This window comes from Aplidium turbinatum, chromosome 7, assembly GCF_918807975.1.
Source record: "Aplidium turbinatum chromosome 7, kaAplTurb1.1, whole genome shotgun sequence".
Lineage (NCBI taxonomy): Eukaryota > Metazoa > Chordata > Ascidiacea > Aplousobranchia > Polyclinidae > Aplidium > Aplidium turbinatum.
This window is the reverse complement of record NC_137478.1, coordinates 3,099,416-3,115,677: the sequence shown is the minus strand read 5'-3', so window position 1 is coordinate 3,115,677 and position 16,262 is coordinate 3,099,416. Positions and strand designations below refer to the sequence as shown.

General features: G+C 39.4%; 1 protein-coding gene across 1 annotated transcript; it reads right to left on the bottom strand.

Moving 5' to 3' along the window:
• Nucleotides 1–1,435: 1,435 nt before the first annotated feature.
• LOC145774522 (uncharacterized) lies at nt 1,436–15,625 on the bottom strand. Its single transcript, XM_082585783.1, has 17 exons — nt 15,547–15,625; nt 15,022–15,154; nt 14,408–14,544; nt 13,753–13,856; nt 12,036–12,197; nt 10,758–10,895; nt 9,962–10,234; nt 9,463–9,575; nt 8,914–9,074; nt 8,549–8,751; nt 7,879–7,987; nt 7,085–7,221; nt 6,465–6,614; nt 5,810–5,984; nt 5,249–5,532; nt 5,036–5,087; nt 1,436–4,856 (listed from the first exon to the last, which is right to left on the bottom strand). Exons 1-17 carry the CDS (start codon nt 15,623–15,625, stop codon nt 4,333–4,335), a joined length of 2,934 nt encoding a protein of 977 aa, XP_082441909.1. The 3' UTR covers nt 1,436–4,332.
• Nucleotides 15,626–16,262: the final 637 nt, after the last annotated feature.

Sequence of the window (16,262 nt, the reverse complement as noted above, 5' to 3'; positions counted from 1 at the left end):
TTTAGGCCTGGGCAAAGATCAAAACCCTAATCTTATTCTTAACTCTAACCCTTACCTTAACCTTTCCTAACTTTAATCCTAACTCTGGCAACACCTGATTGTAACCATGGCATTAAGTATGGAAAAATAGCCAACTTTGGGCCCCTCAATGCATTCAATTACCTTTCCGGGCTTATTTTCTACATTACGGGCCCTCCAGGACTAAAGAATAACAACTTTTATGCTTGAATTTAGTCATTTAGGATGGTTTTAACTAGGGTTGAGAAAAACCCGCGTTTTTTTTAATAAAAACGGGTTTTTTGGGTTTTATTTAAAAATGATGCAAATAAGGTAGATAGGCTACTACTTTTTACCAATAAAGTGCCTCTCACTCATAGTAGGCTACATGCTGGCATAACTCAATAAAATAATGCAATAGGGCTGTTTAACTATGAGGCCTTCTTGCATAAGTGAGTTTTAGTGTAGTACAAAGTGGCACTACTTGATTTTGGTGTACGGAAATATCCACTGTGTTTTCAATTTATCCTTGGAAATTTCCTTCACAATCACATCCTTAAGTCCTAATTTTAAGTTTGTTTTAAGTACCTTGTAGTACTTTGGTTCATTTTCTGATAAAAAATGGACAAATATGATGCTCTGGTTTTTTTTTAAGTGGGTTTTTTAAAAAAACCCGCCCGGGTTTTTTTGGGTTGGGTAAAATACCGACAACCCTGGTTTTAACCAAACATTTTTGCGTGTAAACCACAAAATTACAATTTCGGGCCCCCCAGCAATCACAGTCCTGGGCCCTCAAGGGTACGCCGTACCCCCCTCTCATAGGCCTTGGCAGTGAATGGATTAATTCATAGACAATGACACTTCAACAGTTGAAAACTTCACTGTCAATCTCGGTGACTGAGCCTGCGTCAGTGGTTAAAGCCTTTGCAAGTATGCGAAACTGCCAGGGACAAAGATTCAATCAAAAACAACCCATCAAAAAAATAAATGCTTTTCAACACTTGTGCTATAGCAACAGAAAGATGTTGAAATATACAAAGAACGCGTTAGGAGAACAAGGTTATCCTTTCGATCGCTGTGAACTTTTTGAATGTGGTTGTTCTCATCCCGGCTTTTTGCAAAAACGAAAGTTTTTATTCGAGGGAAACGGTAAATTGATAAACCACTAAATCCCGGGAATTCCCGAAACCGGGATCCCGGTTCTCAAACCCGAGTGAACACAAAAATTGGTTTCCTTGCCTTCCTCAACAACCTAATCTAAATCTTGAACCACCGGGAACCTGGATACGACAAGAAGCAATAAGGACAAGAATCATAAGCACTTGGTTGTATAAGGCGCTATCGGTGTCAGGGAACAAACTTGTCTTTTTTATGTAAAATCAAATCGGAAAATCCAAGAGTGCGCCTTTTTTGCAAATTGAAACAAACCTGATACTGTTATAAAATGCACTTCCCGTGCATGACAGGCCGTCACAAACGCAATGCACCAATAGAACCCAGTTAGCAAATCAATCGTTTTTTACATTGATTCAGACGTTGAACCGAATCAATGTAAAAAAAACGGTGATTTGCTGACTGGAAGGGCTTAAATAAGTTGCCAAAAATAAACACAAAGGAGAAGATTCTTTTTGTTCTTTTATTACAATTTTCAGCCATACAAGAACATAATATAAACATCAGGTTCAGGGCTATTTGTCATAGCTCGTAAGATAAAGCACCTTGTTTGAAGTCGACCATGCAAACCTTCGAAGACCGTAGTTCATTTGTCTAGACAACAAAATCCGTCATTTTTACATTAATTCAACATCTACAGACGTTGAATCAATGCAAAAATGGCGGATTTTGTTGTCTGGGATGGGCATCACCACTTAGTGCTGCCCTTACAAAATAAACACTGTATTTTTCATATTTTATGGTGAGTTTGATTTATAACTATAATGTTGTATTAAGTAACTTACTAGAAAATATTTTTGATAAAAAATTAGATACGTTGTGTGACTTTCGAGGAAATGCAGTTTGTTTTAATCAAGCGCTGCAACACGTTTCATAAGTCGAGAAGCTAAAACATTAACGACACAAAGTAATAAAGTCGGTGTCAACAGATCAGTGTTTCATTGTCTTAAATGGGCCATGAAAACATTCATATAAAAATGGATAGCAGTTGTCTTCCTTCCCATGTTCAATGCGCTGCAGCGGTGAAAGCAATTGATGAATAAAAAAAAAACAACTTAATAATGAAATCTGGCAACTCTGCGTTCCATCATGGCAGCGCCATTTAAATTGAGGGACAAACAGGAAGTAGATTGAGAGTATTTGTTATAAGAAAACAATAGTATCGACAATAGTATTCAACGTTTGCAGACGTTGGATCATGTAAAACTGACGGATTTTGCTGTCTGGGATGTTGTAACAGTGTACCTGACCAGCAAAACAGTCCCTTTTTGTATTAATCGTCTACACACGTTGAATCAATGTAAAAAGGATGGATTTGACGGTCAGGTAGAGTCTGCAGTGCACACAATGAATGAGACCAGAAAGCATTTGCGATGGTAAGGAACTAACAGAGTCACAGCGCATTGTTACACGGGAAATAAAGCGGAAGCTGAAACCATATCACTGACTTTATGCAACAATTTCCATCCCAATTCCAAGGGTTTCTTAAATTTCATTCCCATTAAACTCAGGCCCGGATGTTAAAGATGAACAACCGTGAATCTCCATGGCAACTGATGTCAGAAGCTGTGGATTATTCTGCTCTTTAAATCTACCCCCTTTTACGAACAGAATCCATACCCGCTTTCCGATCTGTTTAAATCCCATCCAATCAACGCAACAACCAGCAATGGCACAGATCCGAATTTGTATTCAGCAACTGGGCATCAATGCCCTGTCCTTCCAGGCGGGGTGTGGCATCCAGGGTGAGGTGGTTGGAGATTTTAGATTAAGTGGACGCAAAGACAAGAAAGTTTATCACTGTGTCCACTTTCAAGCCTGTCATGAGGTGTCTTCCCAAAGACACAGCCACATGCTTCTGAGCGGTGTTGAACAAGCGCCTGAGCGCTCTTTAAAACGTCGTCATCAGGGCTCTCACCAGCTAAGAACACATCACTACTAGATATGATGAGATTATATGAATGTAACAAAGGCATGATTTATAGATTTAGAAAACTGGTCCTCTGTGCAGGAATATTCTTTGACCACCCGAGACGGCTATTTTTGTGTTTTGGATCGTAAATAAACTACAGCAGTTCTTACAAGCACGTAACAAATAAGTTAGATCGCAAAAAATGAAGAATTCTTCAAACTGTAGAAATCACATAGATGAAGACCATTTCAAGACAAGACAAAAGTGTTCTTGAATGTTGACAAAAAAACGGAACCTTCCTTTTTTCTTAAAAAGTTTTAAGAAAATTACACAAAAATTGAAAGTAAATCATCTCGATTTTTGTTCCCTTCAACTTAGCTAGCACCAAGTCAAACACTTTCACAGAGAATATTGATCAACAATTTGAATGACGTCCAAAGTTGAAGATAAACAATGATGGAGAGCAAGCACGATTAACAGAAGACAAGTTTGCAAACAACCCGGAAGCAGAAGTCACATAATTTCTCACAGTGAAAGCTCCGTGCACAGTTGAAATAACCACGTGATTTCTTAAACCAATCAACAAAGAGGAATACGTTACATGGTCATACACGAGTAATTTCCTAAATTTAGACGAAAATCCGAGTGTTTTGCTGTTGATAAATTAAGTCAAAAAATTGTCAACCAACAGCACTTTTAAATTCCTATAGTCATAACTACGACGAATTAAAAATCCTGTCAACGCAAGTGACATTTGTGCAATGCCAATTGCACCTAAAGAAAATCATATTTCTATAACCTTGTGACAAACACCTTCATTACACCACAGGGTACAATGCGTTGTGTTGCACCACATGGGGTTGAAAACAAGCAAAATAATAATGCAAGTGTGGTGTGAAATATCTTAGGATTTCTTTTTGATTTAGTCAATAATTAATAATGTCAAGCACCAAGGATGACATTTGTTACTAATAGGAAGTTAAAACGTAGTTGATCGAGGGAGATTAGATACAAAGTTTATTAAAAACACACAAAAACATTAGGTCGATTAGCGTTCGGTGTCAGAAACCAACAGATGAGAAAATTGCCAGATTGTCAAGTCATAATACGGTCAGCACGCTTTTGGCGGCACAACTAAGCCAATGTTACCACCTGGCGGAAAGCAACAGTCATCATACTTTCCTGTAGCTAATCACTAGGAGTGCCTCATAGCGGCGATTTCTTTAAAAGTGCTTCAAAGTTTATTAACATCATCTTTCAAGTGGCACTTGTTCGTTGGCAAACGGCCCGTTTCGTTCGTTAGTGCCTTTGCCAAAATGTTGTCGCTCCCTGTGGAATCTATGGCTCCCTCTAGGTACACCTCTTCCACGACCCCGATATTCCTGAGGCCCATGTCGTTTTTCTCCTGCGTAGCCCCAACCACCGGACCGATTTCCACGAAATCTGTTAAACCCGTCGTTCCTGTCGGTGTGCTTACGGTTATGCCATGATCCACGCCGATGTTCAAAGTCACTGTGGCGGGGTTTCCCGTTCGCCATCGCCGTGGGATTTTCGGCTTTGTTACCGAGGTCTTCTGTTCGCTTTGCTGCAAGTTTGGGATCGGATTTAGTTTCAACTGAATCTTTAGCATCCGATTCCCGGCAATCATCGTTTGATTTCTCAAAGTCTTCAGTGTCTGACCGGTTTGCATCTGACGAGACTTTACCATTCATTTCAGCAACGGCGTTTTTCAACTTCAACATTTCAGCATAGGTTGGTTTTGACTCGTTAGAAACTAAAATAACAAAAAACATGGATTGCAAGTTAAATCAAGCTATATCAAATTCACTTTACCATTGCTTCAAATCTATGTTTTAGTATTATTTTTGCAACTTAGAAGTGAAGTTTTCTTGTAGGCGTTTTTTATCAAGAGTTAGGAATCATTGAAACAAAAGCAAGAAGTTTTACACCTACCCATTTTGTCTCCTTGTTCGTCAGTCTCTTCTGTGTTCTCAGTTTTGTCCACCTACATGACATAGAAATGGATCAGAGCGAATCTGACAGGCTTGTTGGGTACATTACATTTTTTAAACTGCGCTGTATTGCATAGTTGGGGAAAATTACATCTTTATAAATACAATATTGCATCTTTAAAACTAAAAATAACATCTGAATATAATATGGTACCTTTCTTGTTATGAAAGCTTCAACTGTCGTCTTCTCAGAATCAATAATATCCGAACTGGGAACGACGGTAGTCTGTGCAGGGGCTGACGAAGGCTGTCTAGAGTCTATTGGTTTTGAGGCAGATGTGGTGAGTGACTTATTTGTTGTCACAGATGTTGTCGCATGATTGGCTGGTGTTAGGATTTGGCGGGAAGCATTGAATTGCTTAGCAACTTGTTCATGTTGATTTTCAGCTTTGATTGACTCAGCAGCTTGAGGTGGTCGGTTGGCAGGATTGGTTGAAACTGCAAAATAAAGTTGTTTGATTTTCACTAAAAAAATACTTGATCAATGGTGGTGCTGTCCTGAAGGTAAAAAGGACTTCGATGTCTTTGTTTAAGAATTGTTCACTCTCTGCTCAGTGTGGATCAAAAATTCAAAGCTTTTACTCTGCAAGTGAAACTGTCCGAATCGAACTTTAGGGCATGTGAAGTGCTGTGATGCTGGTTATGAATCTATTGAAGTCAACTAGAAATGTAATAACGTTGCATTATAACAAGCCAATTTATCAATAACACCCACTTGAACCGGACAGTGGTTGAACATCGAGTTTCGCGTTCGATCCTGACTCAACATCAGAAGGCCTGACACAAGTTGTTGCTGACATGGGTGCTGAGTTCTGTTGAGGTTGATGCGTTGAGGCTGCTGTTGTTGTTGGGATTACCTTCAGGGAAGCAATAGACATGTCAGAAAGTTTCTGTAATGCAAATTAAAGGGTTGATTGAGGTTTTGATCTAACCTGAAATTTATCTTTCTATCATTGAAACGTACACGGAAACCAAACATTAGAATCTAACAAGTTATAAAAAACTCATTGAGAAAGTAGAGTGAGTCGGAGGTTTGCTTGGCTTTCACCGATCCAGCCTTGGGTTGATGGTAGGAAAAATTAGACAATGATCAAAGAAACGCTACTATCTTTGCAAAAGGTGAAATTAATTTAGTTTTAAAGAAGCTTTTAATAAATTTATATCTATGCAAAGGTTGAGTTGATGTGCTTTTACCTTTGCAAAGGTTGAGTTGGCGCGCTTTTACCTTTGCAAAGTCAAACATGTTTATTTCCTGTGAAACGCTATTTGTTCAAAGACAAGCCGCATGTTTTTTTTTTGTTTCTACTTCGTATCCCAGCGAATGCATGGCACAACAAAATTAATCAAGTTCGGCATTTTTAAATCTCTACCTGGGCGGCTTGCGTGGCTCCACTGACATCCGCTCCATCATTCCCAGTCACCCGACCTTGTAGTTGCTCTGGTGCGACAGGTAGCGGTGGAAAGGAATTGCTTTGAAGATCGAAAGAAGTGTCTGAAGACAATGGTCGTGTGGCCGTGACCTGTAACAAAACAGGCTCAAAATGAGTTTTAACGGTGATGGAATGCCAAGTCACATTAAAATCAAAGCGAAATCGTTCAAGAAACATTTTAAAAATTGATGCTTTTGCCGGAATTCGAACCTAACTTCTGGATTGGAAGCAAATGTTTCAACTTGACAGTTTTAAACATACGTCAAAAATAAAGTAAGAAGCAGAATATTAAGAACAATCACACAACTGGAATTTCGTGCACGAACCGACTCTATTAACTACATGTCAAAGGGAAATAATATATTAACGCAAATTTTGGCACAGGCGATGATTTTCCAACAGTGGCCAACATCCTGCACCGGTGTCCTTTTCTTCCAATAACAAACATGAAGCAGACAAAGGGAACAACCGTGAGCAAACCAAATCACCGGCTTCACCAACGGACTGATCAAGCGCTGTCTTGGTGTGATGGCACGGACTAAGACTGGCACAACTCTTACATTGTCAGCAGAACTGGCAGCTGTGACGCCTCGCGTTGGTCTCGAGGTGTGGTCATTGTAGCGGTGAGGTTTATGAGCAGATGATGTTGAGGAGCTTGATGGGTGGGTGGCTGGAAATTGGTGCTCTCTAACACCACCTACAGGAATAAAATATTTAAATTAATTAACTCCAACCCACTCCAGTAATTCGACTATTTTCATTTCTTTAATCAGGCTGCAACCTCCCATCTCTACATGATTATATCATGTTCCAAGTGATGAGCAGTATTTTTAGTGCAGACGACATAAAATACAATTTCAAATACAATAAAATACATAAAATACAATTGGAAGCATTTCAAAGGATCTTCATTTGATATCTATGCCCGTTTTTACAGATTATTTTACAGATTTAGCAATGATCATTTTTCCCCAGTGCCAGCACGCTTTAGAGCACATCACAACACTGGGTAGCAAGTTCTACCATACAGTGAACATTTAAAGATTTGGAACAAAAAACACCTAACTTTGTATTAACCTTTTTATAATAGAAACAATGTTCATGTCAATAATCTGAACAAAAAAGAAAAAGAAATTGTAATTCTAACCTCAGAAAATCAAGACCAGTGTTCAAATGTGAAGAGAATACAAAGTTAGCTTTTGTTGGGAATAGTCGAGCTTATGAAAACCAGAGCTGACTTTCTACGCGACATAAGGAAAAGTCAAGCAGAGCGCTTGAAAATGTTGACGAACGAACAATGAAGCTCATTCTAGAACCTTAAATTGTGTGGTTTCTTGAAAACATGACGTCATACCTTTCTGAAGAAAACGAGGACTGATTTCGCTTTGATATGAGTGGTTGGAAGGTCGATGCGCGTCGGAACGTCGTGGTTGCCGGTCACCCGGAAACGTGTTACTCCCTCTCTGAAAATCAAGAAAGGAAAGTAGAAGTACACAACTTTGTATCTTCTGTGCTTCAATCCCAAGAAATTGGTAAAATATCTCGAAGGTGATCGTGTCCTTTTTGGTGACTCGACGAAAAGTAGCAACGTCTCAAGTTGTTTTACGTTGATTCAACGCCTTGCAAATACTGAATCAACGTCATAAATATTATTTGCAGGCGAGGTGTGGAATAATCAAGGTTAGCTGCATGATCAGGTGGTAAGATTGCTTGACCGATGCTCAATGCGTCATAGGTTCACCACCTACTCAAAGCGGGTGGTTATCTTGACAGTGCGTGGTTATCTAATGCTTGAAGATATGATTGGCTACCTTGCCTTCTAGCCTACGCATAAACGAAAGTCTAAACTCACTTGAAAAGCAAAAGCGATTGACCACAGACTGAAAGACATTTATGCAACAAAATTTCGATACTAACTTCAACTGAAATAAATAAACACCCCGTTCCAATTACATTTCATCCTATGTGGGAGTTTTTCTGTCGCATACAGATTACAGAAGGATTAGAAATTCAATCCTTCTCACCTGATGATCAGTTTGGTGAGACGTACGAGGGTTGTTGCCACGGCGCATGGTTTGTACGGGCCTTGTTGGATTGTGGTTATGCATATACCCTTGTGGCAAGGCCGCAACATAAGTGGGATCGTTAGGTGGGGCAACGGGAGGCCCCCTTGGGTTGATGGCAGAGACAAAGTGGGGTATGCTGTACCCCGACATTGGAGGAATCACTAGAAACACAAAAAAGGTAACGAAGATTATGAACAAATATCAATGTGTGAAAACAAAAGAATTAAATGCGCGAGAAAGTATGGTTTCCGGACGTTGTGAAGACTGCTGGAACCTCTACCAAGGATTAATAGCAGCAATAGCAACAACTCGTGTATACGTACAGCGGGCGGCGGTGATGGGATCCGATTGCACGTAGTGAGGAAGGACATCAAAGTTTGGATGGACTCGATCTGTGCTGAGTATGTAGCGAGGCTGTGTCATCGAGCTGTGGGGGAGCTGTAGTTGAGGCCCAGGGGGTGCTTGGTGCTGGTTCTGAACGTTTCTGGAAATATAATTAATAAATAAAGTAGTAAAGGAGGAATTACAAAGCTAAACGTAAAATGGTGAAGAGTCCTATGTCCCACCATACCAGTGGCTATTTAAGGCATCTACTACAACAGCGTCCATACTCAAAGTTTTCCAACCTTCTCACATCAACAACCAACTTTTATTGAGTTTTTGGAGGCCCAGTATGAAAGCACGGAAAAAATACCGTAACGACGTTTAGATCACAAACACATAGAATTGCCAATGATGCAAAATGTAACACACCAACTACAAGCAATATACTGCTAGTACGAAAGTAGCATTACAATGAAGCTGTGGTCACTTAATTACGACCACAGCCATCTCAAAACGAGGAACTTGATGAAAACAATTTGCATCGTCACCTGTTGGTGGCAGGATTTGAAGGCTTGTTGATGTCAGCATATCCACGGTGATGCTGAGAGGAATGAATGGAGTCATGTAGGGGCTGAAGTGATTGTTGGGTGACTTGTGGAGCCTGTAATGTCGAACAATCTTGTAAACTCATACTTTACATTGCCCATTGAAAGTTGTTGATGTGTAAGTACATATTAATATATTATTATTATGTTAATTAATATTCAAGCATCGCAATAAAAGTACATGACCAAAAATTCGGAGATTATGCGTCCTTGCGCATAAAAAGTTAAGATTAGTTAAAACAATCACAAAACATATTGCAAAGGCTTCTCAATGTATCAAGGTATTCTAAATTGCAAAATTATTTCAACTAACTATCATTACTGATATTAAGGTGATTGCATCTGCTCAAGGCTATTTCTTCAAATTGACGATATACATTATTTGTTTGACTACATTTTCAGTAAAAAAACCCTTCACTTCACTGCAAGCCAAATAACTTACCCTTATGGTTGAGGGGTCTTGTGGGGCCTGTGGAGGGTAAAGACCGGCCCCTTGCCATGGGGCTACAACAAACCCACTCAACGATGTGTTGGCTGCCGCTAGATGGGACGCTGCTCCATTAGAGGCCACTGTGGCGGCATTGGGAATGGCCATGTGGGTCAAGAATGGGGTAGAAGGCAAGCTAACGCCCGGATGGGCAGTTGTGGAAAATGGGGGCTGGGGGCAGAACAAAATGCGCTGGGGCTGAAAGTATTCCATCGGGGTGGAAGTTACCTAGATGAAGGCAAGGGCAAGTATAAATCCAAAGCACTAAACTACTGCACATGGCGTTGTTAAATCAAGAAGTGATTTTGTAAGACTGAAAAAGGTAATCAATTTTTTTTGTGAAATGACTACTTCCGCCTTAACTTTAAACCTAAAACTCTATTTTATCATATCCAACTTTGTTTTTGCATTGTATCACAATGATGCTGAGGTAAGTGATGGTTGAGAGTTCAGTGGCACCATCCATGAGATGCTGACGAGGTCAAGCTAACAGCCAAAACACTGAGTGTGTGAGTCGCAATTCTTGCCTTAAGCTCTCAGTCTCAACCATCAAAAATGTTCTTTGCCACAGTTTGTCACATGTCACTGCTAGTATAATTATGTTGTTCCTTGCACATAACAAACGTAGACAACTCAAACGCAGCCGTGTGCTTTAAACACACATTTAAAATATGTTAAAGAACGTTTCACTTGCTCATCACAAGCCATTTACATCCTCCATAGTGGCCTGTAACACTAGAACATAACTGACCTGTGGCTGTGGTGTGACGTAACCACCAGTGGCAGGCGTGGAAAGATTGGCTTTCAAAGTGTCTTGGCTCTGTGGTGTCCGTTGTGGCAGGGGGTAGCCGTACGTATTCAGGTGATGAGTCTTAAGCTTAATGCGCGCCTGGAAAAATAAAAACACTCTCAGATGAAGAGGTTTCAATTTAGTGATGAAGAGGTGAACTGGTTTTCAGCAACAGACCATTAGTTGCGCCGCCTGCCAGCAATGACAAGACCGGTTTATGATGATGTAATCAATGACTATGCATACTGTCAGCCCACTGTGCTGCAGTCGTCAGAACGCACAGCATATCGATCGCCCACTGTGCTGCAGTCGTCAGACATCACCTTCGACCCACATGATCTCATCAATTCCAGGCTATTGCAACTACTATGTGGTTGTTTAACCATTGCTCTTCACGGGTAATCTCATACAAAGCCAACTTGCTACAAAGAGCACCCCACCTTGTGATGATAGTTAGGGAGATACTATAACGTCACATTACAAACCAGTCTGGCCAATCGCACCTCCATAAGATTTACCACGATGGAATGATGGCATATCATAAGGGCGAGTAACTTATCATCGTCACGCTCTAATCGAATAGCACGATTGCACAAATTGTACGATGGTCTTGAAAACAATCCAACCAATAATATTTCAAACGAATATACTGTATGAGAAGTCAAAAAGGGCTCAATTCTCACAAAGGTGTTTTTGAGACAAATACGTTTACTTTTAGTTGTTTTGGTCATTTGCTTTTGTGGTGGAATTTCGATATTGATTATATGCTTAGATATACCGGTAAGGAAGTATTATGTCTAAAAATTTCATACGGTGAAGATTTTGTAGAAAAACTATGAAAAGGTTGAAGCCCAATTGCTGGAGTTGGGCCCTTTTTAAAATCAATGGAAATATTGAGGGGAGATTTTCCATATTTAGGCTTGAAAAATTTAACGGTTTGTTTCAGGTGTAATTTAGAAGACACTGAAAAAAATCGGAAAAGCACAAAAAGTGAAATTTGAAAAAACGGAGTTGGGCCCTTTTTGAATTCATGTATTCAAACGCACGCGGGTGCGCATATCCTTAGATGTAACTCTTCATGGTTGACTACGTCACTCACCATGGATAGCTACGTCACTCATCATGGATGGCTACGTCACTCATCATGGATGGCTACGTCACTCACCATGGATGGCTACGTCACTCACCATGGATGGCTACGTCAGTACGTCATTCACCATGGATGGCTACGTCACTCACCATGATTGGCTTCCCCATGAATTCCTTGACGGTCTCACGCAGATGCCAATACGCTTTATGTGCGTCGTCTTCGGTTTCGAAGAGAATATACCAGTTGCCGTTGCCAGCAAATTCACAAGATGAATACTTGGCTGGTCCTCCATCAAATAAACTCATGACTTGCTGAAAAAAGAAAGAACAATTTTATTTGCTTTCAATTTAGTCAAATTTTCATTTTCTGTGTTGTATGACCAATCTTAGAAGGTAATTCCAGTGCCTCAACTAAGTCACAACGAAAGGTCCATTCCTTACAGATTCACAAACGTATTCTCGGTAGCAATGAAATACACGTTTCCATACATTTTTTAAACACCATGGTCAGCTGTACTGGCGTAAGAATAAGCTGGCTAGACAACCGTTAAGCTGTTTTCAATAAATTGTCTTCGTTATGAATTATGATATAACAAAGAGGAAGGTAATTTAAATGAATAGATGGATCATGTTCGTTGCAATGCAAACCAGGTAGGGTGGTGCTTTAGCTGATGTTTAAAACACGAAGCATTCTAAAAGCAACAAAAATATCTTAGCTTTATAATGAAATTAGGGTGGAAAAAAGTCATGGGGGGTATTTTAATGATAAGTTAATTTTTGACCCATTAATTAGTTTGGTCATATTTATTATTATTAATTGCGTCGTTTTCCATTTAACCATCGACATTGAGGCCAAAATTCATCTCATCAGACTGACATGGCCAGCCAAACTCAGACCTTCCTTTATCCTTTAGCACACATCACTTTGTCTTTTGCTCATTAAATACATGCAATCAGACCTTTTTTGTAACAAAGGTTTAATAGTACTGAGTGTTATACGGAATAAATATGCTTAAAATTTGCACTGGTAGCTAACCCTCAAAGCCACCTTTAACATGCCATTGCTGATTCTATCAGATTCCACCATGTCAAAGGTGTTGCAATTTTAAGCACATCTTGAACTACGAAAGGTTTAAAAAGCCCAGTTTCAGCACGATATTTCAGGACTTCGGACAAAATGTTAGAATTAACATCCTGAGTAAATTTCATAGCTGCATCAAGCTCATTCAAATAAACCGTTTGCCTCCGTATGCTTAAAAGATCTCAATGATTTTTTTTTTGATTTTTATTATATATTCGATTTAAATCAAACAACTCTGAATGAAACTTTAGAAATGTAGCCTACGACTATTTTGGTCGCAGTCTGGCAAGTGGCTAACGTCAGGTGGTTACATCAAAACATACGACCGGGGATTCCATTGACTTGCGACTTGCTTACACACTAACACAGGCGATAAGTTATCTTGTTCTCGAAGGGAAAGTTACACCTCCATTCATTGCCATCACTCGGGCAGGCAACTGGCTATCATCTATTGACGCGACGTTTAATTACTTGGCAGTTAGCCTGACACGGTCACACTGGGCCACGAGGAAAATTTTAGATCCATGAGTAACAGAAGGGATTTACATCGAAAATAATTGAACTTTATATGCTGTAGACAACAACAAATGTCAACATTACTTCGCGGAGGAAATGTCTGTAATCATGTGGAGCAAAATTATGTCACCGGTCCCTTAATCTTTGAAGCACCCTCATCTTAAAACGGTTGGCCAGCTCGAGTATCAGCGCCTTGTGACGGTGCAAATACAAAAACAGCTTTTACTTCAGCAATGGAGATTGTTAATGTTAAAACGTTTTATCCGTTACCGAGCCATCAACGTTGTCAGGAATTTCGCGTAGAATAATGATGCAACGTCTCTTCTTGGGACGCACTTTCTCCCCACTCTCGTCAACTTGAACCACAGGAGAACCTGTTGGCAATGAGGAAAACCAAACTTTATTGGAGAACATGCTTTTGAAAGTCGTGTATTTTACACGCTCATTGTTTTACTAAACTTTCGGAATCAATTTCAATGATCATCGTTGTTTAAGTTGCTCTAATAGGTTTTAGTGAGCTCAACTTTAAAATTAGAAATCGATCGAAAATCCACTACAAATGTACATACACTGATGCTGATGATTAATTAATTATGTGCCTGATCTAATACAGACGTTGGCGATCATGGTCTTCCAAACTTCTGTGTCATTTGCCATTCGTATAAAGTATATATATAGTAAGGATAACAAAAAGCACTTGTTACGTGAGATAATAAAAGTCATATTAGAACAATTTGTAATAATTCAGATAACCCCAGTAATATTATAAGTCAAAACAACTTTGGTTATGTCATCTCATAAGAAAAGCACTGCCAGTGAAATTGATGTCATCTTCTAAGCAAGCATGGCACACTTATCACTGATACTTTTCACAAGAAACTAACAAAATTTGGTAGAAAATAACTTTTTTTATTCCATCGCATACCTCGCAATGCTATGACCACAAGGTTAATATCGCTGGTCAACTTTTTAATTGCGTTGAAGTTTGCGATAGTTTTGATGGCTACGTATTGCTGGCTGTCCATCTGAGAAAGCAGGTAAGTGTCTTTGGCAAGATTCGTCCTGCAGGATAAAATAAGGCAAAAATAAAAAAATTCGATTGTTTTATCTACAATGTCTTTATTACCTGCCGCACAACCACAGATCAAAGACACAGAATTTCATATCAAATTAAACAAAAAAAAACTTTTTAATCATTTTAGGACGCATATTATGTTGACACAATGGCATGCATACACTTGCGGTAGGCTACGTACTGTGTATTGGTGGAAATAGACTACAGTCAGTCAGATTTCCAGCAAACAAGCACACTAAAGAAAATCGAGCGAAAAAAATACCAAGCCTGGTTTCAAATAAAGCACGATCACTGTAAAGATCGTAGCAAGTGACGTACTGGCCTCTGACACCGACAGTACAGCTCAAACCGAAAGCAAAAAGTTTACCGAGAACATGATTTACAACAAACAGAAACTTCAAACTCGTAAATAAAGCTTTCAAGTTTCATATCAAGTATACATTGAAGTTATTGCTCAAGACCACCTCGAGAAGTAATATTCCAACTGGCGCTGGAGCACTTTTATTAAATCTTCTCCTTGGACTTGCACGTTCATTGGCTGTGAATGCGGATGCGTTTGTGCTAGCGATTTCGCCTCAAGATCTTCAGGTGATTGTCCTGTGGAAAGAGACTTTCGTTGTCGTTGCCTTTACACGCACGAGTGAACATTACGTCACAATTGGTTACGCAACAACAACAGATTTAACTACTGTACAAATATAATCTACAGCAACGATCACTGCCAAGCAACCAAAATACAAAAAATTGCTACAACAGAAAACAATACGATAGCAATTAAGTTGTAAACTTTCCCAACTACGTTATATCACGAAACTTTTGGAAGAACATACAGTCAGGTGCCTTGCAAGAACATCGAAGCATCGAATCACACTACATTTCCCTTATTTGCAAACGTAATCATTAATTTTTCTCATTCTTTCGTTTTCATAGAAAAAAAAACAACTTTCAAACGGTTAAGTACAATGAATGAAAAAGGAAACCGAAGTGACCTTTTGCAAGGTCATCTTCATGAGCAGAGTTGATGGCTTGGGCAGTGGCTTTCGCAGAGCCTAAGTTAGTATCACTCATCTTCATCTCCACTGAAGCTGCAAAGAAAAACCTTGCAAAATTATTCTCACACTCTAAATACTCACCAATAGTTCAACAAGGCTTAGTCTTATTAGAACCAACGGGTGGACGGAACCCGTTCGGTGTTCATAACTAAAGCTTTGATCGTCGACTGCACAAAATCTGTGTGGAGAGATCAACCTGGCACCACCACAACGTTGAATGCTCATTACAAAACAGCCAGCACAAACTAAAATCAGTCTAAAATTAAAGAGGGATTCTCTCCGTTGCTGGTTCTTGTGCAAGCGGCTGTCGAGTATCGAAAGTAGATCAACGACGCCAAGTCGTCGCTCTGCTTGATATCAGGAACCATAACAAATAGACTGGCATTGTGAACACTGCAGTTAAAATTGTGTCTTGGGAATTGTGTTTTCTCAAACAAAACTGTGTGAAGTTTAGAATTCACCTTTGTCATAATTTTATAATTGGTTTCTAGGCCAGCAGTCTTCAAACTTAATCTACGGCACACCAAACAGTTTCGGAATCTACAGCATTGTTTTTTTGTCGAAATATTGCTTTTTATTAACGTTTTGATCAAATATGTTACGTTGAACAAACTATACATACATGATAGAAGTTACTTAAGCTGCATTTTAAT